This window comes from Tachyglossus aculeatus, chromosome 17 (assembly GCF_015852505.1).
Source record: "Tachyglossus aculeatus isolate mTacAcu1 chromosome 17, mTacAcu1.pri, whole genome shotgun sequence".
Taxonomy (NCBI): domain Eukaryota; kingdom Metazoa; phylum Chordata; class Mammalia; order Monotremata; family Tachyglossidae; genus Tachyglossus; species Tachyglossus aculeatus.
Genome location: NC_052082.1, coordinates 45,327,053 through 45,350,093, shown reverse-complemented (window position 1 = coordinate 45,350,093; position 23,041 = coordinate 45,327,053). Strand labels below are relative to the sequence as shown.

Sequence of the window (23,041 nt, the reverse complement as noted above, 5' to 3'; positions counted from 1 at the left end):
CACCGTAAACGGAAATTATGTGCCAAAGTTTCGGTGATCAACTGTACTAAATTAAGCCCTTCTGGGGTTTTCCCTGCTTCATCTAGAGCAGGCAGATGCGGAGTTAAACCAGTTCAGAACTGGTGTTGAGGGCCAGTAATGGCAAATGAGCTCAAAACATTAATATCACTATTCCTCCCAAGACAAAAATTGAACTGTTCAAAGCCAAACGTGAAGAGTGGGGCAGTGACATTAATATCACTATTCCTCCCAAGACAAAAATTGAACTGTTCAAAGCCAAACGTGAAGAGTGAGGCAGTGGCCCTCTCTTGTGGTTGAAAACACTCACTGACTTGCACGCACGTGTTTTCGACCAGAATTGTAGTTTCTGTAATTTTCCCCTGCAACGTACCTTGCCATTAGACCGTGAGCCCACTGTTGGGTAGGGACTGTCTCTATATGTTGCCAGTTTGTACTTCCCAAGCGCTTAGTACAGTGCTCTGCACACAGTAAGCGCTCAATAAATACGATTGATGATGATTAGGAAGAGGGGGAAAATTCACGGGGCATTAAGGAGCAGGGACGTTTCGTCCTTTATCTTGGAGTGTCTCGGCCATGCGTGGGCTAAAATCATCCTCCCTCAGATTAGAGAAGCGGCGTGGCTCAGTGGAAAAGAGCCCGGGCTTTGGAGTCAGAGGTCATGGGTTCAACTCCCGGCTCTGCCAATTAGCTGTGTGACTTTGGGCAAGTCACTTCACTTCTCTGGGCCTCAGTGACCTCATCTGTAAAATGGGGATTAAGACTGTGAGCCCCCCCCGTGGGGCAACCTGATCACCTTGTAACCTCCCCAGTGCTTAGAACAGTGCTTTGCACATAGTAAGCGCTTAATAAAAGCTATCATTATTATTATTATTGGACTTGGGATTTGACGAGGGTCATCCCTGGCTTTTGGTGAAAAAGGATTCAATCACTCAATCAATCGGTCATATTTATTAGGGGTAGACTGTGCGCTGAGCACTATATTAAGGGCTTGGGAGAATACAACACAACAATATAACTGATACATTCCCTGCCCATAACGAGTTTTAAACAAGCACCTCTAGGCCAAAGGACCAGTCTATCGTTTGAAAAGAACCCAGGCAGGCTCCAGCCCAGGGTTAATATAACTTCCCTAGAAGCTTCTTTACGGAGCCCAAGTTACTTTCATTGAAAACATTACTCCTCTGCAGGAAATCATTTCCTTTGCTTACTCTTGTGTGCCCAAGATCTGTTTTAGGAGGATAGGGCTTGAAACTTCACAGTACTGAATTTAAGAAGTCTTTTGAAACCAAGCCTGCTAGAAATATCCATCTTCTTGGACTCTCTTCCTTTGGTCTGAGGTTAGATATTACTGTAACTGGCAACAACCTGCTCCAGAACTGTGAAACTATCCAGAAAATCCTCTTCCTCCATGCCAAACTTTGTGTACTGGTGAACGTAGGCTCTGGAATGGAAACAGGATGAGGTTTAAAATACATGGGGTATCAGCAACTGAGCTGCGTTTTAACAGAACGTTAAAATCAATCAATCAATCGTATTTATTGAGCGCTTACTGTGTGCAGAGCACTGTACTAAGTGCTTGGGAAGTACAAGTTGGCAACATATAGAGACAGTCCCTACCCAACAGTGGGCTCACAGTCTAAAAGTTAAAATAAGTTTTCACCTGGGCTTGAGGGACAATTCACAGCTACGGAGTCACAGACAATGTTGACCATTTATTTTGAGAAGCTGCGTGATGTAGTGGAAAAAGCACTGGGTTTGGGAGTCAGAGGCCCTGGGTTTTAATCCTGGCTCTGCCACTTGGCAGCTGTGCGGCTTTGGCCAAGTCGCTTCATTTCTCTGGGCCTCAGTTTCCTCATCTGGAAAAAGGGGAATCAATATCTGTTCTTCCTTTCATTTAGAAAGGGAGAACAGTTTTAGACTGTGAGCCCACTGTTGGGTAGGGACTGTCTCTATATGTTGCCAATTTGTACTTCCCAAGTGCTTAGTACAGTGCTCTGCACACAGTAAGCGCTCAATAAATATGATTGATGATGATGATTTAGATTGAGAGCCCCAAGTGGGACAGGAGCTCTGTCCAACACGATTGTCCTGTATCTACCCAGGCGCTCAGTAATAGTAATAAATAATAATGATAGCATTTATTAAGCGCTTACTGTGTGTAGAGCACTGTTCTAAGAGCTGGGGAGGTTACAAGGCGATCAGGTTGTCCCACAGGTGGCTCACAGTCTTAATCCCCATTTTACAGATGAGGTAACTGAGGCACAGAGAAGTTAAGTGACTTGCCCAAAGTCACACAGCTGACAATTGGCGGAGCCAGGATTTGAACCCACGACCTCTGACTCCAAAGCCCGGGCTCTTAGCATACAGTAAGCATTTACCAAAAAACTACTATTGTTATTTAAAATCTTGGAAGTTGCACTACTTAACATACGGTCTATAGGAGAGATTTTATTTCATTTCTTATTTTTCAAACCTATCCTATTTTACTCTGGGAAATAGGTTATAAAAATTTAATTTTTTCTTCTCTGAAACACTTAGGAGCTGTGCTATTTCTCAACAGCTGCCCCTCTGTCCGCCTGTTCGCTCGAATTCCCAAGGACGGAACAGAGAATGGGAGTCGGGCTGCACAAGACTACAGTCACTACAGTCAACTCCTCTTTGCAGGTGTTCCGTCCTGTAGCCTCAGGACTGAGTTTCCTCCATCCATTTCCAAAGAAAATCTTCTCATTGCTTAGTGTTCACTGTAGCTGAATGTAGCTATTTCCTATTTCTGACCTATTTCTATTTCTTTTTCTATTGGCTGGAGGAAGAGCTCCTGAAGGAAGGATCTTAGGCTCTCTCCTGACCCCTCTAAGGGATTAGCTGCTTTGGTTCCTATTCTTTATTTCATTTTTTTTTTTTTTAATCGGTCAAGCATTAAGCGCTAGGGTAGAAATAAGCTAATCGGGTTGGACGCAGTCCGTGGCCCATATGGGGCTTGTGGTCTTAATCCCAATTTTACAGATGGCACAGAGAAGTTAAATGACTTGCCCAAGTCACACAGTGGCAGAGCCAGGATTACAACCCAGGTCCTTCCATCCACTAGGCCACGCGGCTTCCATTTGAACAAGAAAAACATTCAAAGCTTAATTAAAAGTAAAATGTACAAGCACCTGCTTTTTTTTCTTAGTTGGCAAGATATACTAATACAATAATAATTTGTGCACTAATAACACTAATATAGTATGTAACATTTTTCTTACCTATATATGTATATATATATATATATATATACACTATATATATATGTATGTATATATGTGTATATATATACATACACACACTTAGAACAGTGCTTGGCACATAGTAAGTGCTTAAATACCAACATTATTATTATGATCATCATCTTGGGAAGCTTCACTAAATCTCTAGAGATGAAGGGGGCGGATATTAGTCAAAACTAATTAGCCTGGACTGGTGAAGAGTTTCAAAAGAAGCAGCGTGGCTCAGTGGAAAGAGCACGGGTTTTGGAATCAGAGGACATGGGTTCAAATCCCGACTCCGCCAATTGTCAGCTGTGTGACTTTGGGCAAGTCACTTCACTTCTCTGGGCCTCAGTTACCTCACCTGGAAAATGGGGATTAAAACCGTGAGCCCACCGTGGGACAACCTGATCACTTTGTAACCTCCCCAGCGCTTAGAATAGTGCTTTGCGCATAGTAAGCGCTTAACAAATGCCATCATTATTAAACATAAAAAGTATTTTTTTCAATGCAATTTCAAGACAGTGTTGGTGTGTGTGTCTTGCCATCGTGCCGTGCTCAGGCCAGACTCTCTGAATCTGGCTTTAGGGCACCTGAGTGACTTTTTTTATTGCCTAAACAAATATTCTGGTAGCCCACAGGGCTTGAAGAGTAACTGAGATTTTGTTGATTAAAACACAGATTTTTTGTTGTTGTTGTTAATGGCATTTGTTAAGCTAGACACTCTACTAAGGGCTGGGGTAGATACAAGATACTGTCTCCCCCTTTTAGACTGTGAGCCCACTGTTGGGTGGGGACTGTCTCTATATGTTGCCAATTTGTACTTCCCAAGCGCTTAGTACAGTGCTCTGCACATAGTAAGCGCTCAATAAATACGACTGATGATGATGATGACCCAGCCCACGTCCCACAGGGGGTTCAAAGTCTTAACGCCCATTTTACAGGTGAGGTAAAGTTACGTGACTTGCCCAAGGTCACACAGCAGACAAATGACAGAGCAGAACCAAGTGTGCCGTAGCTGGCATATCAGGAACTCCCGATTAGCGTGACGTGACCAAATGAGGTGTTGGTGTGCCCATTATGCAAATGGAGAAACTGAGGCAGCAGGAGACACGTTCCCTTAAAACTTATTTTCTACTTACTTTGAGGCGAACATATTCCAAGCTTTGCCTACAATGGTGTCGAGGGGTTTTAGCAGGAACTGGCTGTTGCTGACCAGGGTTGCCGACTTCTCATACTTGTTAAAGGCCCGGGGAGTCCTCCATTCACAGAAAGCGGCATCGGGCTGTAACCAGGAAGTGTATAAGGCTGGATCTTTAAAATTGCCTATAGAGGGGAACAGCACCATCATCATCATCAATCGTATTTATTGAGCGCTTACTATGTGCAGAGCACTGTACTAAGCGCTTGGGAAGTACAAATTGGCAACATATAGAGACAGTCCCTACCCAACAGTGGGCTCTCAGTAGGGCCAGAAGTGACTTGTCCAAGGTCACACAGCAGATATGGGGCGGAGCCGGGACTCGAACCCATTCCATCGTATTTATTGAGCGCTTACTATGAGCAGGGCACTGTACTAAGCGCTTGGGGAGTCCAAGTTGGCAACATAGAGAGACGGTCCCTACCCAACAGTGGGCTCACAGTCTAAAAGGGGGAGACAGAGAACAAAACCAAACATACTAACAAAATAAATAGAATAGATATGTACAAGTAAAATAGAGTAATAAATAGGTACAAGCATATATACAGGTGCTGTGGGGAAGGGAAGGAGGTAAGATGGGGGGGATGGAGAGGGGGACGAGGGGGAGAGGAAGGAAGGGGCTCAGTCTGGGAAGGCCTCCTGGAGGAGGTGAGCTCTCAGTAGGGCCAGAAGTGACTTCATCATCACCACCCGTTCTTTGAATTATGGTTTATTACAGGGAGATTTTTTTTCTGAAAAATAAGCATGACGAAAACAAACAAGCCATTTTTCCTTAAAAGACCCTCTGATGAAAGAGTTATTTTAGGGCTGTGGTGTGAGGGAAGGATTTAACTCTCCTTATATGATTCTGCTTGGCTCAATCACTCAGACTTGAATCCAAAGTGCTGCCAGCTAAACCCAGAGCCAACAACAGCAATATTGTTCCAACTGGTCGACTCCCTGGCAGAGGCGCGCTAATCCCTAGCAATTTAGGGATTAGTGCACTTTTCCCTAACAGGCCACTGGAACAAGCACATCGTTTCTGCTTCCTTCAGCGAAGTTCCCCATAAACCCGCCTTTGCTTTTTACTTGCCTAAATCCGCACTCTGCACATCTTTTCCTCGGAGAATAACCAGGTTAGCAATAGAAGTGTTAAAATGGAGCTCCTTCTTGAGAGGGCCTCTCTCAGTTGCACGGCACCCTAGCCAAGGCGGTCGTACCTGCCAATCAATGCCTAGGGAGAGGACAAATGTTTCAATTTAGAAATAATGTGAATAATAATAATAATAAAAGAATATTATATTAGAATAATAATTTAACATCCTTTCAGTTTGTTCAGGTGAGGCATTTTCTGTTACTCTTTTGCAAAGTAATAAAATATCCAACTCCCAGGAGGCCCTTTCCATTCCTATCAAATGGTCATAAACTCTCAAAGAGCCTTATGATTATTATTATTGTATTTGTTAAACACTTCCTATGTGACAGGCACTGTACTAAGCACTGGGGTGGGTACAAGCAAATCAGGTTGGACACAGTCCCATGTGTCCCATGTGGGGCTCACAGTCTCAATCCCCATTTTACAGATGAGGTAACTGAAGCACAGAGAAGTGACTTATCCAAGGTCACACAGCAGAGAGGGGGAGGGGATTAGAACCCAAGACCTTCAGGCCCGTGTATCCACTACACTATGCTGCTTCTCTGGCTGGATAACTAACAACAGATCATGAGCTGGAGTGTGGACGGATGGGTAAACTTTACTAGGATTCCCATTCACTCCCTCAACAATCCGCTTCTGTTTTCCTCCATCGATCAAATGGAGAATGGAGGTGATTCAAATGAAAAATAACCATTTGAGGACCGGTGACCTAAATTATAAAAATAATCATAACTGTGGTATTTGCTAAGTGCTCACTCTGTGCCAAGCACTCCTCTAAGCACTGGGGTAGATGCAAGATAATCCGCCCGGATACAATCTCTGCCCCACACGGAGCTCACAGTCTAGGGAAAACAGGCATTCAATCCCTCTTTTAAGGATAAAGAAACTGAGGCGCAGATAAGTTGAATAATCTTGCCTAAGTTCCCATCATCATCATCATCATCAATCATATTTATTGAGCGCTTACTGTGTGCAGAGCACTGTACTAAGCGCTTGGGAAGTACAAGTTGGTAACATATAGAGACAGTCCCTACCCAACAGTGGGCTCACAGTCTAAAAGGGGGAGACAGAACAAAACCAAACATACTAACAAAATAAAATAAATAGAATAGATATGTACAAGTAAAATAAATAGAGTAACAAATATGTACAAACATATATACATATATACAGGTGCTGTGGGGAAGGGAAGGAGATAAGATGGGGGGATGGAGCGGGGGACGAGGGGGAAAGGAAGGAAGGGGCTCAGTCTGGGAAGGCCTCCTGGAGTAGGTGAGCTCTCAGTAGGGCCTTGAAGGGAGGAATCAATCAATCAATCAATCGTATTTATTGAGCGCTTACTATGTGCAAAGCACTGTACTAAGCGCTTGGGAAGGACAAATTGGCAACACATAGAGACAGTCCCTACCCAACAGTGGGCTCACAGTCTAAAAGGGGGAGACAGAGAACAGAACCAAACATACCAACAAAATAAAATAAATAGGATAGAAAAGTACAAGTAAAATAAATAAATAATAAATAGAGTAATAAATATGTACAACCATATATACATATATACAGGTGCTGTGGGGAAGGGAAGGAGGTAAGATGGGGGGATGGAGAGGGGGACGAGGGGGAGAGGAAGGAAGGGGCTCAGTCTGGGAAGGCCTCCCACTGTGGCAGAGCCAGGATGAGAACCCAGGTGAAGTGGAATCAATACAGACCCTTCTTGGCTGAATGTAAATTTAACACACAAACTGCCAAAAGGTAAAACGATTGCCTCTCCGCTCTAGACCGCCCAAGGAGTTAAAGAATGAATATCATTCATTACTCTTAAAAAGTTTTAGGATTGTTGAATTTAGCCTAATGTTTATTCCCTACGTGTCTGTCCTCTCTTCCTGTGTTAGCTAGGGACTGTGTCTGAATTGATGTCCGCATATTCTCTTGCCAGTATTCAATGCCAGGTCTCACACACTGTCCGCACTTAATATCTTGACAACAAAAGGATAGTTTCACCATCCACCTCTCTGGAGACAGGAGACTGGACCCGATGGATGACGTGAGGCAATCTACAGGAAAATGTACCTTTTCTTGTTCGCCCAACTCAATACTGTTAATACACATAATACTGAGTTGTGAGACTTTTGAGAAATGAATCCAGTGACTTACTGGGGAGAAATCTCCTGGGACCCAGATTGAGCTCTGGCAAGAGTCGCCCTAGGTGGGTAAAGGAAAGCCTTCTGTGCCCTCTGGCCCAAATCCGGATTCACAAGTTACAGGAAAGGAATTTGTCCTAGCTGGTGGGTCCTGTGGTTTCAAAATACACGTCTTACCTTCTTCCATTTTTGCACTAGAAATAAGCATCTGTCTCAAATGCTTGATGAGCCCAGCCCAAGTAAATGAACTGTATGCCAGTGACTTCTCAGCCATCTGAGGAATGTTACGAAGACCCAACAGCTTGAATTCAGGGTGGGGAACTAAACTCTGCATCAAGTCTCCTAGAAAGAAGAAACAGCTCTGAACTAAATGACCTCGAACCATTGATATTCACTAAAAACATGTCAGGAATTGACTAGTGGGAACCAATTATAGAGTTGGCCCCAAAGGCCAAGATTGCTTAAATTCACTGTTGTTGAAAGAAGAGTTCAGGGAAAATGTGACTCTACGTGAGCTTCACTGAGCACTAGGGATTCAATGCACATTTGCCAAAGCTGAAATAATGGTTCAGAAATCAGAATTACTGGAAACCACTTTCTATTGATGGATAACAAAATACTTACAAAGGTTCCACTGCCTTTTCATTTAGAATGTCCACTAAGTACCCCTTGGGGATTTTCTTCCTAAAAAAAATATATTTACTTGCAAGAAAGATTTTAAAAATTGAGCAGGTGAACCATATGATCATGAAGTACTATAAACAGCCACGTAACTGTAGCACTCTAAAGCAAATTTCTTTTTTTACACCATCACAGGCAGAGAATGAGACAATGAATCAGATCTCAAGGTCTCGCGAATGTAATGAACCTACCTCTGAAAAGCAAGGAGTTAAGTGGGTTACGATACCTAATGGATTTCTTCGGTATTGAGGTGAACCTTCAGAGGAGGAGGTAGGCTGGAATATACTTCCCAGCTGATGTGCAATGACTTGATTTACATCCCTAAAGGAGATCTGTTTAATATTCATCAATCTAGCACAGATCTTGTGGATGGCATCATTTTCATGAACAAGGAGGGCATCTGAAGAGCGATATAGGTGAGAGAGAGTCAGAACTGAATTATAGTTCTGGACAATAACCTAGGGGCAAAAAAAAGGGCAAAAATGATTTCAGTGTACCTTTTCTTCTCATAATCATCCCCTTAATCAAAATATATTTTAATATTTCTCTTAAATGGACAACAGAGGTTCTTAGTGCCCCATTCTTACTGGAGAGAAATCTGATTTAAAAGACTAGAGAACAGTTTAAAAGTATTGACTGTATTTATCTTGGAGAAAAGGCTAAAGAATAACCCGTCAATGGCATTTACTGAGCACTCATTATGTACAATGTACCAGAATTAGACCCGCTCTCTGGATAACGGGTAGCTATTTCCCAAACCCACTGAAGACAACGGCAAGAGGAAAGTTCAGCTGAAATAATTTATACTGATTACAAAGGAGTCACTAAGGTTGGTAACTTAGGAATGGGTCACCACAGAGAATTTCCTTCCCTGGAGATCTTTGAACATAATGTGATTTTAAAAATAACAATAATAATAATAATAATAATAATAATGGTATTTGTTAAGTGCTTACTGTGTGCGAAGCACTGTTCTAAGCGCTAGGGTGGATACAAGGTGATCAGGTTGTCCCACATGGGGCTCACAGTCTTAATCCCCATTTTACAGATGAGGTAACAGGCACAGAGAAGTTAAGTGACTTGCCCAAAATCACACAGCCGACAAGCAGTGCAGCCGGGATTAGAACCCATGACCTCTGACTCCCAAGCCTGTGCTCTTTCCACTGAGCCATGCTGGGTGTTTTAGGACTCAGTACCTAGTCATCCGTGTGGGAAGGGGGCAAAGCCCGAACTAGGGGCAGGAGAATGAATTAGATAAATGATCCACAGCCAACCTAAATGTGGTGGGATCACATATATATATATGTATTAAGTGCTGGGGTGGGAAAATTCCACTTCCCCACGTTCTCCCTTCTAATTATACTGTGATCCTCATGTGGGAGACACACTGCCTGACCTGATGATCTTGTATCTATCCCTATGGACTGTAAACTTGTTGTGGCCACAGAATGTGTCTATTTATGGCTATATTGTACTCTCCCAAGCCCTTAATACAGTGCTCTGCACATAGTAAGTGCTCAATAAATTCAAATCCTTGCTTTTCAGAGGTAGGTTCATTATGTTCGTGAGACCTTGAAATCTGATTCATTGTCTCATTCTCTGCCTGTGATGATGTAAAAAAAGAAATTTGCTTTAGAGTGCTACAGTTACGTGGCTGTTTATAGTACTTCATGATCATATGGTTCACCTGATGAATTTTTTAAATCTTTCTTGCAAGTAAATATATCTTTTTTTGGAAGAAAATCCCCAAGGGGTACTTAGTGGGCATTCTAAATGAAAAGGCAGTGGAACCTTTGCAAGTATTTTGTTACCCATCAATAGAAAGTGGTTTCCAGTAATTCTGATTTCTGAACCATTATTTCAGCTTTGGCTGAAATATTTGACTGACTCTCTCCCCATCTTCAAAGCCCTACTAAAAACCTATCTTCTTGAGGAAGTCTTCCCTGACTAATCTCTCACCTCCCCACCCTATTTTCCTTTCCTTCTGTGCCACCTATGCACTTGAGCCCATTCCTCCCATAAGCACTTAGGAACTCACCTCTTCCCCACGGCACTTGCACACACATCCTTGTACTCGGTTGCCTCTCCAACTGTAATGTATTTTACTTGCTAGACTGGCAGCTCCTTGAGGGCAGGGATCACAGTACTGTACTTTCCCAAGTGTTTAGTCCTTGCTGTGAACACAGCAAGCGCTCTACAGATATCACGGATGGACTGCTTAACATGAAGCAGCACGGCATAGTGGATAGAGCACGAGGCCGGGAGACAGGTGGTCATGGGTTCTAATCCCAGCTCCGCCACTTGTCCGCTGTGTGACCCTGGACAAGTCCCTTCACTGGGCCTCAGTTGCCTCATCTGTAAAATGGGGTTTAAGACTGTGAGCCCCATGTGGGACAGGGATTGTGTCCACCGATTTGCCTGTACGCACCCCAGCGCACACAATAAGCGCTGAACAAATACCACAATATTGCAATTATTATAAATTAGACTTAAAGTGCTGTAAGAGTGTGCTCACACCTCACCAGTTCCGTACGGCCATATAACCTGGTTCATTATAAAAGAATTTGGATAGGCATCTCTTATATTCTGAGTGCTGAAAGCTCCCAGGCCCGATCCTGTGCCTCCGGCCATGCTCATCACGGTGAAAAATCCACCCAAGCGGTCACATTTCTCCACTTCCTTCTGAATCAGATTCAAGATGGATTCCTCATGCTTGGGTCCATGAACACTGTAACTGTATAGAGTAAAAGAAACAGGCAAATGTAAGTGGATTTATTATTTTTTTTAGACTAAGGCAATAGAGCAAATGGTGCCAGGTTTAGGGACTTGTTTGAATCAATCTGTCATATTTATTGAATACGATTGGGTGGTCTGCACACAGTAAGCACTCAAATACGACTGAATGAAATGAACACTTTGTGCAGAACACTGTGCTACGCAGGCATTTGGGAGAGCAAAAAACAGAATTAGCAGACACATTCCCTGACCACAATGAACTTACAGTCTAGAGGGGGAGACAGACATTAATACGAATAAATGGTTTCTATGATGGAGTCCACAAAAGCCAGACCACAGAAGGCTTTCCAGGCGCTGCTACTTGTAGACTAAGCAAAATGTAAGAGCTGATGCCTACTCATTTTTTTATGGTATTTGTTAAGTGCTCATTTTGTGCCAGACACTGTACTAAGCACTGGGGTAGATTCATGCTAATCAGGGTACACACAGTCCACATAGGGCTCACAGTCTGAATTCCCATTTTACTGACAAGGTAATAGAGACACAGAGAATAATAATAGTCATCATTATTATGGTATTTGTTAAGCACTTATTACATGCCAGCCACTGTACTAAGCGCTGGGATGGATACAGACAAACTGGGTTGGACAGTCTCTGTACTAAGCGCTGGGATGGATACAAACTGGGTTGGACCCAGTCTCAGTCCCCATTTTACAGTTGAGGTAACTGAGGCATAGAGAAGTGAAGTGACTTGCCCAGGGTCACCCAGCAGACAAATGGCAGAGCTGAGATTAGAACCCAGGCCCTTCTGAATCCCAGATCCACGCTCTATCCACGAGGTCATCAATCAATCAATCGATCGTATTTATTGAGTGCTTACTGTGTGCAGAGCACTGTACTAAGCGCTTGGGAAGTACAAGTTGGCAACATAAGGTCATGCCCTCATTTCCCTGTATATATTGCCCTCATTTCCTGTATATATGTTTGTACATATTTATTACTCTATTTATTTTACTTGTACATATCTATTCTATTTATTTTATTTTGTTAGTACGTTTGGTTTTGTTCTCTGTCTCCCCCTTTTAGACTGTGAGCCCACTGTTGGACTGTCTCTATAGACTCTGTCTCATATAGACTGTCTATATGTTGCCAATTTGTACTTCCCAAGCGCTTAGTCCAGTGCTCTGCACATAGTAAGCGCTCAATAAATACGATTGATTGGTTGATTATCCGCTTCAAGGAGCAGCCTGTTCCAACAGAAGCAGATTACGCAAATGTCCTTCCCCTTTCCATTCCCCCACGGCCCGGGGAAGGAAACAGGCAGTGGGAGAAAGACAACTGACCTGATGTCATCCCCTGATTGAACCGATGCCAATTCAGGAGTCGGGACGGGGACGGAGGCATCTGCGGAGCGATACAAACGCTTTATTTAGCCTCTGCCTTTGAGGAGAGGGAAGAAAGTACCTCAGTTCTGGAGGAGCTGGGAAAGTCCCGCAGCACATCTGGGCTCATAAACAGGGAGCTAAATTGCATATGCAGAGATGTGTGAGGGACCAGGAGCCAAGTTTTAAGGGAAAGTGCCAGAGAAGCAGCACTGGGCCCTTCTATCAATCAATCAATCGTATTTATTGAGCGCTTACTGTGTGCAGAGCACTGGACTAAGCGCTTGGGAAGTCCAAGTTGGCAACATCTAGAGACAGTCCCTACCCAACGGCGGGCTCACGGTCTAAAAGGGGAGACAGAGAACAAAACCAAACATACAACAAAATAAAATAAATAGAATAGATATCATCAATCGTATTTATTGAGCGCTTACTATATGCAGAGCACTGTACTAAGTGCTTAATATATATATATATATATATATATATAGAATAGATATAGAATAGATATGTACAGGTAAAATAGAGTAATAAATATGTACAAACATATATACATATATACAGGTGCTGTGGCGAAGGGAAGGAGGTGAGATGGGGGGATGGAGAGGGGGACGAGGGGGAGAGGAAGGAAGGGGCTCAGTGTGGGAAGGCCTCCTGGAGGAGGTGAGCTCTCAGTAGGGCCTTGAAGGGAGGAAAAGAGCTAGCTTGGCGGATGGGCAGAGGGAGGGCTTTCCAGGCCCGGTATATAGGTAGACTGTGAGCCCACTGTTGGGTAGGGACCGTCTCTCTGTGTTGCCAACTTGGACTTCCCAAGCGCTTAGTACAGTGCTCTGCACACAGTAAGCGCTCAATAAATACGATTGAATGAATGAATGGATGAAATCCTAGTGGAAAAAACGTGGGTCTGGGGTCAGAGGATGTTGGTTCTATTCCCAACTTCGCTATGTGTCTGCTGTGTGACCTTGGGCAAGTCACTTCAATCAACCGTATTTATTGAGTGCTTACTGTGTGCAGAACACTGTACTAAGCGCTTGGGAAGTACAAGTTGGCAACGTATAGCCCAACAGTGGGCTCACAGTCTAGAAGGGGGGAGACAGAGAACAAAACCAAACATATTAACAAAATAAAATAGAATAGATATGTACAAGTAAAATAAATAAATAAATAGAATATGTACAAATATATACCTATATACAGGTGCTGTGGGGAAGGGAAGGAGGTAAGACTTCACTTCCCTGTGCCTCAGTTATCTCATCTCTAAAATGGGGATTAACATGTGGGATATGTTCTGTGTCCAACCTCTCTCAAGCACTTAGTACAGTGTTCTGCACACAGTAAGTGCTCAATAAATACGATTGAATGAATCTACCCTAGCGCTTATTAGTAGAGTGCATGGCACGTAATAAGTACTTAATAAATACCATAAAAATAAAAAAAAAGCAAAAGATCCAGGGAGAGCTTTGCATTATTGGGCCGGCTTTCATGCTCTTTTAACCCTGAATTGACACAACCTTGTTCTCTATTGTGCATTTGTACAATTCTTATTGCAGTTAAACCTTTACATCGATAATAACTAGGTTTATTTATCAAAGTAAAATATTTTCTGCCTCTAATATAAAGAGGAAAGGCTTGCAGGGTTGTCCTCTGGGGATTCATGCCTATTTCCTGGGGCCAGGCTGACTTAGGAGGGGTTAGGATTTGGAAATCTTGTTCCAAACTCATCAATCCCAGCCTCCATAAAAGGACTGACTGGTTAGAGGAATTCCCAGTGACTCCAAGCTTTTGGAAAGGGCAGTAGTGTTAACGTCGAGGCGTGGGATGGCCACGACAATATTCCTGTTGGGAATCATTCAATCAATTGCATTTATTCAATCGTATTTACTGAGCGCTTACTGTGTGCAGAGTATGAAGCACTAAGTGCAGAGCACTGTACTAAGCACTTGGAAGAGGACAACAAAATTAGCAGGCACATTCCCTGCCCATGACAAGCTTACAGTCTAAAGGGGGAGGAAGACATTAATATAAATAAATACATCATTTATAATATATTGTTTTAAGATATGTACGTAAGTGCCGGGGGGTTAGAGCGAATATCGAATGTCTGAAGAAGCAGCATGGCTCAATGGAAAGAGCCTGGGCTTTGGAGTCAGAGGTCATGGGTTCAAATCCCAGCTCCACCAATTGTCAGCTGTGTGACTTTGGGCAAGTCACTTCACTTCTCTGGGCCTCAGTTACCTCATCTGTAAAATGGGGATTAAGACTGTGAGCCCCCCGTGGGACAACCTGATCACTTTGTATCCCCCCCAGCGCTTAGAACAGTGCTTTGCACATAGGAAGAGCTTAATAAATGCCAACATTATTATTATTATTATTAAAGATCACAGATGGAAGTGCAAAGATGATGCAGAAGGGAGAGGGAGCTGGTGGGCGGGGGGAAGAGGGCTTAATGGGGGAAGGCCTCCTGGAGGAGATCATCATCATCAATTGTATTTATTGAGCGCTTACTATGTGCAGAGCACTGTACTAAGCGCTTGGGAAGTACAAATTGGCAACATATAGAGACAGTCCCTACCCAACAGTGGGCTCACAGTCTAAAAGAGCGTATCTTTTGGGAAGGTGATTGTCTAAGATAAAACTTCTGTGTTTCAGTGAAGGTGGTTGAGGACTCTGCCTTGGTGAGGCCTTCAATCCCATTTGGTTGGAACGGACATGTTGTATTGGGGTGAAATCAAACCACTGCTTCTGAATCATAACGATGATAAGTCCTTTAAATTTTGATCATTCAGCCCTCCATAATAATAATAATGATGATGGCATTTGTTAAGCACTTACTATGTGCAAAGCACTGTTCTGAGCGCTGAGGGATACAAGTTGATCAGGCTGTCCCGCGTGGGGCTCACAGTCATCCTCCCCATTTTACAGATGAGGTCACTGAGGCCCAGAGAAGTGAAGTGACTTGCCCAACGTCACACAGCAGACATGTGGCGGAGCCGGGATTCGAACCCATGCCCTCTGACTCCAAAGCCCAGGCTCTTTCCACTGAGCCACGCTGCTTCTCTTAGCACCTTACATCTTACATCTCTTACATCTCCACATGTAGCACCGCTGCAATATTTGTAACTATTCTTACCCATAGGCCCAGTTGTTTCCAGAACCTTCTTTTTGACAGAAATGTGAGTGACTGCCGTATCTCCAGTTGCCAGACTGAGCAGCTTTAGACAATGTTTGACTTATCACTTTAGGCTCCATATCGACAAGAACTGCCCGGGCAACTGGAACTAGAGGAAATACGCATGAATTTTTTAAATGAGCCCTACCTACCTTGTTTAAAAAAGACTTTACATCAGATAGCATTCACCTCACCCAATAACCTCACTTTTAAATAGACTCGTACACCTTTCCAGGAAAGAAGGGTTTTAAAATCAAGAATCACTTTCCCCAAAGGCTTGTAACCTCTTACACGGTAACATACTGAATCTTAAAGTAGAAATGAATGGGAAAAAGCAGAGCAAAATCATAAAAAACACTTCTTTACATCACACTTGAAATTGCTAGAATATCTTTTTCTAAACTAGAAACACTATCAAAGTTCGGTCTCACGGACACCGTTCTCTCCTGGTTCTCCTCCTCTCTGGCTGTTCCTTCTCGAACTCTTATGCAGGCTCCTCCCCTGCCTCTCACCCCCTAAATGACAGGATCTCTCATATGTCAGTTCTGGGTCCCCTTCTATTCTCCATCTATACCCACCCCCTTGGAGAACTCATTCTTTCCCACAGCTTCAACTACCACCTCTACATGATGAATCCCAAATCTACACCTCCAGCCCTGACCTCTCCCCATCTCTGCAATCTCACATTGCCTCCTCCTGCCAGAACATCTCTACCTGGTTGTCTCAGGAGCACCGTAAACTCAATATCTCCCAAAATGAACACCTCACCTTTCCTCCCAAACTCTCTCTTCCCTCCCATCATTGCTGACAACGCTACTATCTTCCCAGTCTCACAAGCCCTCAATATTGGCATTATCCTTCACTCATTTCTCTCCTTCAACTGATATAAATTGCTAAATCTGATAGATTTTACCTTCCCAATGTCTCCAGAATTCACCCCCTTCTTTCCAAACTGCTACCACACTGCTGAAGTACTTGTCGTATCCCATCTTGATACCTGCATCATCCTCATCACTGACCCCCTTGCTTCCACATTTTCCTCTCTCCAGGCCATACTTCACTCTGCTGCCCACATCATTTTTTCTAAAAAAACATTCTGTGTGCATCTCCCTATGCCTCAATTACTTCCTATGGTTGCCCAGCCATATGTCCACGTCCAGCAGAATCTCCTCACTGTGGGCTTTAAGGCTCTCAATCAGCTCCTTTCTACATATCCTCGCTTCTCTTCCACTACGACCCAGCCCACAAATTTCACTCCTTTAATAACAACTCCTCACAGTTCCTCACTCCCGTCTCTCCTACAATTGACCCCTTGCTTGTGCAGTGAAATGCCTTTCCTTTTCACATCTAACAGACCTCCACTCTCCCTATCTTCAAAGCCTCACTAATGCCACAGTTCTACCAGGAAGCCTTCCCTTACTAACCTGTCATCCTTTCACCCTATTTTCCCTCCTTACTGCGTCACCTATTTATTTAGTCCAATTTTCCCCTGCCCCCACAGAACTTATGTATATGTCCCTATACTTGGTTGCTTCCCTTTAGAGGGGGATTTTTTTCCCAGACGCTTGCTAGTGAAGAGGACATACTTTTATCACTTCCTGATGTCCTACGTCAGTTGAAATCCAAAGGAAAAATAAGCAGACACAGCATGAGTTGACAAGATCTGGGAACAAACATACCTCCACTTTTCTCCTCGGTGAAGAAACGTTCTTTGCCAATCTCCTGATATGCCTCATTTTCCCTCTTAGAGCACAACCCGTGAGCACTGTGCACATCGCTGCACAGAGCATCAAACACTTCAAAACCAATCTGATTGCCACACTGACCAAGCTGGACTGTGACGAGCGACATATCCGTTATCGATGTCAGCTTATTTCTACAGAGAACACAGATAAGAAGAGTGTAAATAAATCAAAGTTTGGAAGCAGTATCACAGGTGCAACTGGAAAAGAATAAGTGCATATTGAGAACCAGCTCATCATAAAAGCACACAGTTTTGGTTCAAGTGAAAGGAAAACAGAACTTGGAAAGTTTGTGGTTGATCTTGGAAAGGGTGAACAGGAGAATATCCAAGAGAATCAAAACATCTAGAGGAGAAACTTGAAGAATCAGGTAGAAAATGTTGAGAGGAGACTCCCGTCAGCAGTCTACAAATCTATAAACAGTGGTTATGTGGTTTGGATAACACTGCTGTTGAGGGAAGAAAGTAGATGCGTAGTACAACAAAAGAGATTTAGATTTAATAAGGGACTTTTTTAATATTGTCAAGACTGTGAAATTCTGAAGATACTGGGATCCCCTTCCCTAAAAGCTTTCAAGGGCAAATTAGATTAGCCAACGATAAGGATAAATTGTTTCTGCACTACAGCATGGGCTTTGCATAAAAAACTCCTGAAATCCCCTTCTACCACTATTATTCTTTCTGTTTAAACAATCTACGATGATTGCTTTTTTTTTTTTTGGACTGGTTCCTCAAAACTGAAACATATTGTTCGGAAAGCCGAAAGGCGGTAGGTACTTGCTATAACAAACGTCATTAGAGCTACAATTTTTTTTTAAATGGTATCTGTTAACCACTTATTATATGCCAGGCACTGTATTAAGTTCAGGGGTGGTTATAAGCCAACTGGGTTGGACCCAGTCCCTTTCCCACATGGGGCTCTCAGTCTTAATCCCCATTTTATTTATCTATTCTATTTTATTTTGTTAGTATGTTTGGTTTTGTTCTCTGTCTCCCCCTTTTAGACTGTGAGCCCGCTGTTGGGTAGGGACTGTCTCTCTATGTTGCCAATTTGTACTTCCCAAGAGCTTAGTACAGTGCTCTGCACATAGTAAGCGCTCAATAAATAAGATTGATGATGATGACGATGATTTTACAGATGAGGTAACAGGCATAGAGAAGTGAAGTAACTTGCCCAAGGTCACACAGCAGACAAGTGGCAAGACAGGGATTAGAACACAGGTCCTTCTGACTGCCAAGCCTGGGCTCTGTCCATTAGGTAACACGCTACTTGTTGGGCATCATCATCATCATCAATCGTATTTATTGAGCACTTACTATGTGCAGAGCACTGTACTAAGCGCTTGGGAAGTACAAATTGGCAACATATAGAGACAGTCCCTACCCAACAGTGGGCTCACAGTCTAAAAGGGGGCAGCAGCTTCAGGGGACCAAACTGTGGGCAAAGGAGGCTCCTCATTTCTATTCTGGGCTCTAACTACCTGGCCCGGGGCCCTCAGTAAATCCCACCACAATCCTGTCACGGAGGAGGGAAGGGCCTATGATTTAATACCCCACCCCAGGCCCATGGCCAGACTTCTTAATAATCAATACTTCCTAACAATACTTAATCTTTCCAGGTCTCCTGGCCACGATTTTTCTGGATTGGGAACATCTCCTCTCGGTATCCCAAAAGAGTTAAAACATCAGGAAGCCGAAGGGTCTGTTCGGAGCTCCAGCGCTAACTCAGAAGTGAACCCCCCCATCTCCATCCCCCCATCTTACCTCCTTCCCTTCCCCACAGCACCTGTATATATGTATATATGTTTGTACATATTTTTTACTCTATTTATTTTATTTGTACCTATCTATTCTATTTATTTTGTTAGTATGTTTGGTTTTGTTCTCTGTCTCCCCCTTTTCGACTGTGAGCCCACTGTTGGGTAGGGACTGGCTCTAGATGTTGCCAGTTTGGACTTCCCAAGCGCTTAGTACAGTGCTCTGCACATAGTAAGCGCTCAATAAATACGATTGATGATGATGAGCCAGCTGGCTGCAAGATCTTTGGCAGGTAGCAGTGAGTAAATCTTTGCTGGAAGCCTGGAACCAGTGAGAACCTGACTAGCAGGTTAGCTGTCCAAGAGGCCTGGCTAGTAATACCTTGTCCTACTAGTCTTACTGATTTTCATTTTGCTCAGGGTGACATCCATACGCAGTTTCGACTGACAATCTACGCGGAGGCTTACTCCCAGCATCTTTCTTGGCAATTTCTGCCCATGTAATTACACAGAATTAAAAATACAAGCAGGCCGTCGGCATTCCAAGAAACCACCAGGCTCCTAGGGAGGCTGTCAGTCGGTCGTATTTATTGAGCGCTTACTGTGTGCAGAGCACTGTACTAAGCGCTTGGGAAGTACAAGTTGGCAACATATAGAGACGGTCCCTACCCAACAGTGGGCTCACAGTCTAGAAGGGAGAGGCAGACAACAAAACAAAACATGTGGACAGGTGTCAAGTTGTCAGACCAAATAGAATTAAAGCTAAATGCTCATTAACAAAATAGAATAGTAAAATATGTACAAGTATCCTGCCTGCCTTTTAAAACACAACCTACTTCATCTCTGCACCTTCTTCTACACCACATACATCCATCTTATTCCTGTGGATGGGTCGCTGAGGTTCATTCATAGGCCACCCTTTAAAAAAAAACCCTCCAAAATTCTCAGATTCTTTTAAAACCTTTGGCGATAATATGAAATTAGTGAAGAAATTTTTCTCTATTAATTTTCTTGGGGGTCTGACATTGATGGCAAGTTTTATTGGAGGTGAGTATTCCAAGGATTAGGGAGAAGGGAGATGGAGAGAATGAGACACAAAACCATGCAGATGCTCCAACCCTTGTCCTCCCCTACCAAAATGCCCATGCCAGGGCTAAGCTTTGATAACAATGAAAATAATGTATAATTACGTCTTGGGGAATTACCAAATGCTACCATAAAGATTTGAGGCTTCGTGCCTACTCCCAATCAGGTAATTCAGTACACCAGGAAGTGCAACATCATGATATTGCCATTAATATTAACAAAAGACCTCACGGGCTACACGCATATATTTGTTATACGTTCCGGCCAAATCGTCCTGGGGTAAGCAATGTTCCTCCCATTTTACAAACAAAAATTCAGTCAGTTCTAAAATGTATGTTTTTCACTAAGCGATAGACCTTCCTGTGACTGGATAAAACACAATGGTGTGTCAGAAGAAACAGCTGCGTGCATGTGAATGGTATTTTACACAAGGTGAGAACCAGTGTGAGTTTTCCTATATGCCACAAGAGAATCCAACTCCCAAGTTGGAGAACTGACAACACAGCCTCCCATGAATTCACTGATGTTTAAAAGTCATATCATTAAAGGAGATCCCATGAAACAGATCACAATGGACTACTAATTAGATCGATCGTGGTGAGCAAAAGATCCAATCACATCGACATTTAGTTCAGAAAATATTTTGAAAAGATGCTAAAGTATTTCTCTTGCTTAATATTCAATAATCATTTCATAAAAGATTAGCGGATTGTTTAGATTGTTATTCCAGTGATGTTAATACTGTCCATTTCTTAAAACAAGTGAACCACCACTATGCAGGCTTAAGGCTATCTCTTCCTTCCTAATTTCGTATTAGTTGAAGGTCCACACATCCCTCCACGTTGAACCCACCACACTTTTGCAATTTCCAATAATGATCCTTAGTGTTGCCTGCAAGAGTCCACAAAGATAATAATCCTTCAAAAATCTACGGTAGACGTCATTACGCAAGGGAACAAAAATGCGTTTCTCCTCTTACCCAAATATACTTGCTTTTTCACTAGAAGGATAATTCCAACAACTGAGTTATTTCTTCACTGATTTTCAAGAAAAGGTTAGGAACATCCTTCTCAGAGAATCCTCTAAAGAATCCTCCCTGAAGTTACTGTATAAACAAAACAAATTTGATTTATAGAGTCAGTATGGCTTAAGGGAAAAAAAAATCACAGGATGGAGAGTCGAGAGACCAGGGTTCTAGTCGCGGCTCTGCCACTTGCTTGCTGTGTGACCTTGGCAAGTCACAACTTCCGGGATCCTCAGTTTCCTCGTCTGTAAAATGGGGATAAAATAACCTCTACTTTCTCCCTCTGAGACCCTTGTGGGACAGAGACTGTTTGATTACCTTGCACCTCCATCTTGGCATAGTGCCTGGCACATATTAAGCACTTCATAAATAATACCATTATTATTATCTGTTACGGGGAATAAGACACAAAATCAGTTCCCTGTCAATCTCATGTGCCAGCTTCTAATTTTGAGCCTAGGGATAAACGGGAAGCAGGGCTACAGAATTACTTATTTCACTGAAAAAAAGCTTAAATAGATTAGCTGTGCTTTATCCACTGGGCCGTGCTGTTTTCCTAATGCTCTTTCCTTTGGCTCAAGCATTCCCCCTTCGCTGGCTTACTTCCCCGCCATTATTCTGTCTTTCCTTGATGGGTGGAAAGTGGTGGTGGGGACGGCCGGGGGACGACGACGTCCCCGTTGTCCACTCACGCTTTCTCAGTCTCTGATGTAGACTGATTTAGACTCCGATTTAGACTGTGAGCCCACTGTTGGGTAGGGACTGTCTCTATATGTTGCCAATTTGTACTTCCCGAGCGCTTAGTACAGTGCTCTGCACATAGTAAGCGCTCAATAAATACGATTGATGATGATGATGATGATGTACACTCACTCTATCTCGGTTCCTGTCCACATGGCCCTTCTCTTCTCAATTTACACTCCCTCTTTTGAGAAACTCATACACTCCCACAATTTCAACCGCCACCTCTACGAGTCTGACCCAGATCTACCTCATTAACACAGCCCTTTCTCCTCTTCTGCAAACTCCCGTTTCCTTCTGTCTCCAGGACACTGACTACGTGCTCTACCATCACCTGAATCACCTCACTTCTCTCACCTTCCTTCCCAGAGAAGCAGCGGGGCTCAGCGGAAAGAGTCCGGGCTTTGGAGTCAGAGGTCAGGGGTTCGAATCCCGGCTCTGCCACTCGTCCGCTGTGTGACTTGGGGCAAGTCACTTCACTTCTCTGGGCCTCATCTGGAAAACGGGGATGAAGACCGTGAGCCCACGTGGGACAACCTGATCATCTTGTATTCCCCCCCAGCGCTTAGAACAGAGCTTTGCACATAGTAAGCGCTTAATAAATGCCATTATTATTATTATTATTATTCCCAAATCCCCTCCTTCCCCTAACTTTCCCATCGCAATCAAACAGCACACCAGCCCCCGCATCTCTGGAGCCAGTAACCTTGGCATTTTCCTTGACCGCATCCACTCTTTCCACCCCGCCGTACTCAGTCTGCTGCTAAATCATGCCAGTACTTTGGCCACATTTCCAGGATCCACCCCTTCCTTTCCTTCCAATTCGCCACCAAATCAATCTAAGTGTGTGTCATATCCTGGCTTGATTACCACATCATCCTGATGACCGGCCTCCCTGCCTCCAGTCTCTCCCCTCTCCAGACCAAAGTTCACCCTGCTGCCGGATCATTTTTCTAAAATGTCATTGTGCACATATCTCCGTACTCCTCT

The 23,041-nt window shown here is 43.4% G+C and overlaps 1 protein-coding gene across 2 annotated transcripts; it reads right to left on the bottom strand.

Annotated features, from left to right (window-relative positions):
- Window positions 1–831: 831 nt before the first annotated feature.
- TUBD1 (tubulin delta 1) lies at window positions 832–22,431 on the bottom strand. Of its 2 annotated transcripts, none has more exons than XM_038759899.1 (9): window positions 22,409–22,431; window positions 17,382–17,578; window positions 15,664–15,811; window positions 10,933–11,149; window positions 8,642–8,873; window positions 7,912–8,076; window positions 5,537–5,677; window positions 4,406–4,589; window positions 832–1,462 (listed from the first exon to the last, which is right to left on the bottom strand). In XM_038759899.1, the coding sequence occupies exons 2-9, from the start codon at window positions 17,551–17,553 to the stop codon at window positions 1,360–1,362; spliced, it is 1,362 nt and encodes a 453-aa protein (XP_038615827.1). In that variant the 5' UTR covers window positions 17,554–17,578; window positions 22,409–22,431; the 3' UTR covers window positions 832–1,359. The 2 variants fall into 2 exon arrangements, with proteins under 2 accessions (XP_038615827.1, XP_038615826.1); XM_038759898.1 differs by lacking the exon at window positions 22,409–22,431 and adding an exon at window positions 21,266–21,375.
- Between the last annotated feature and the right edge of the window lie 610 nt (window positions 22,432–23,041).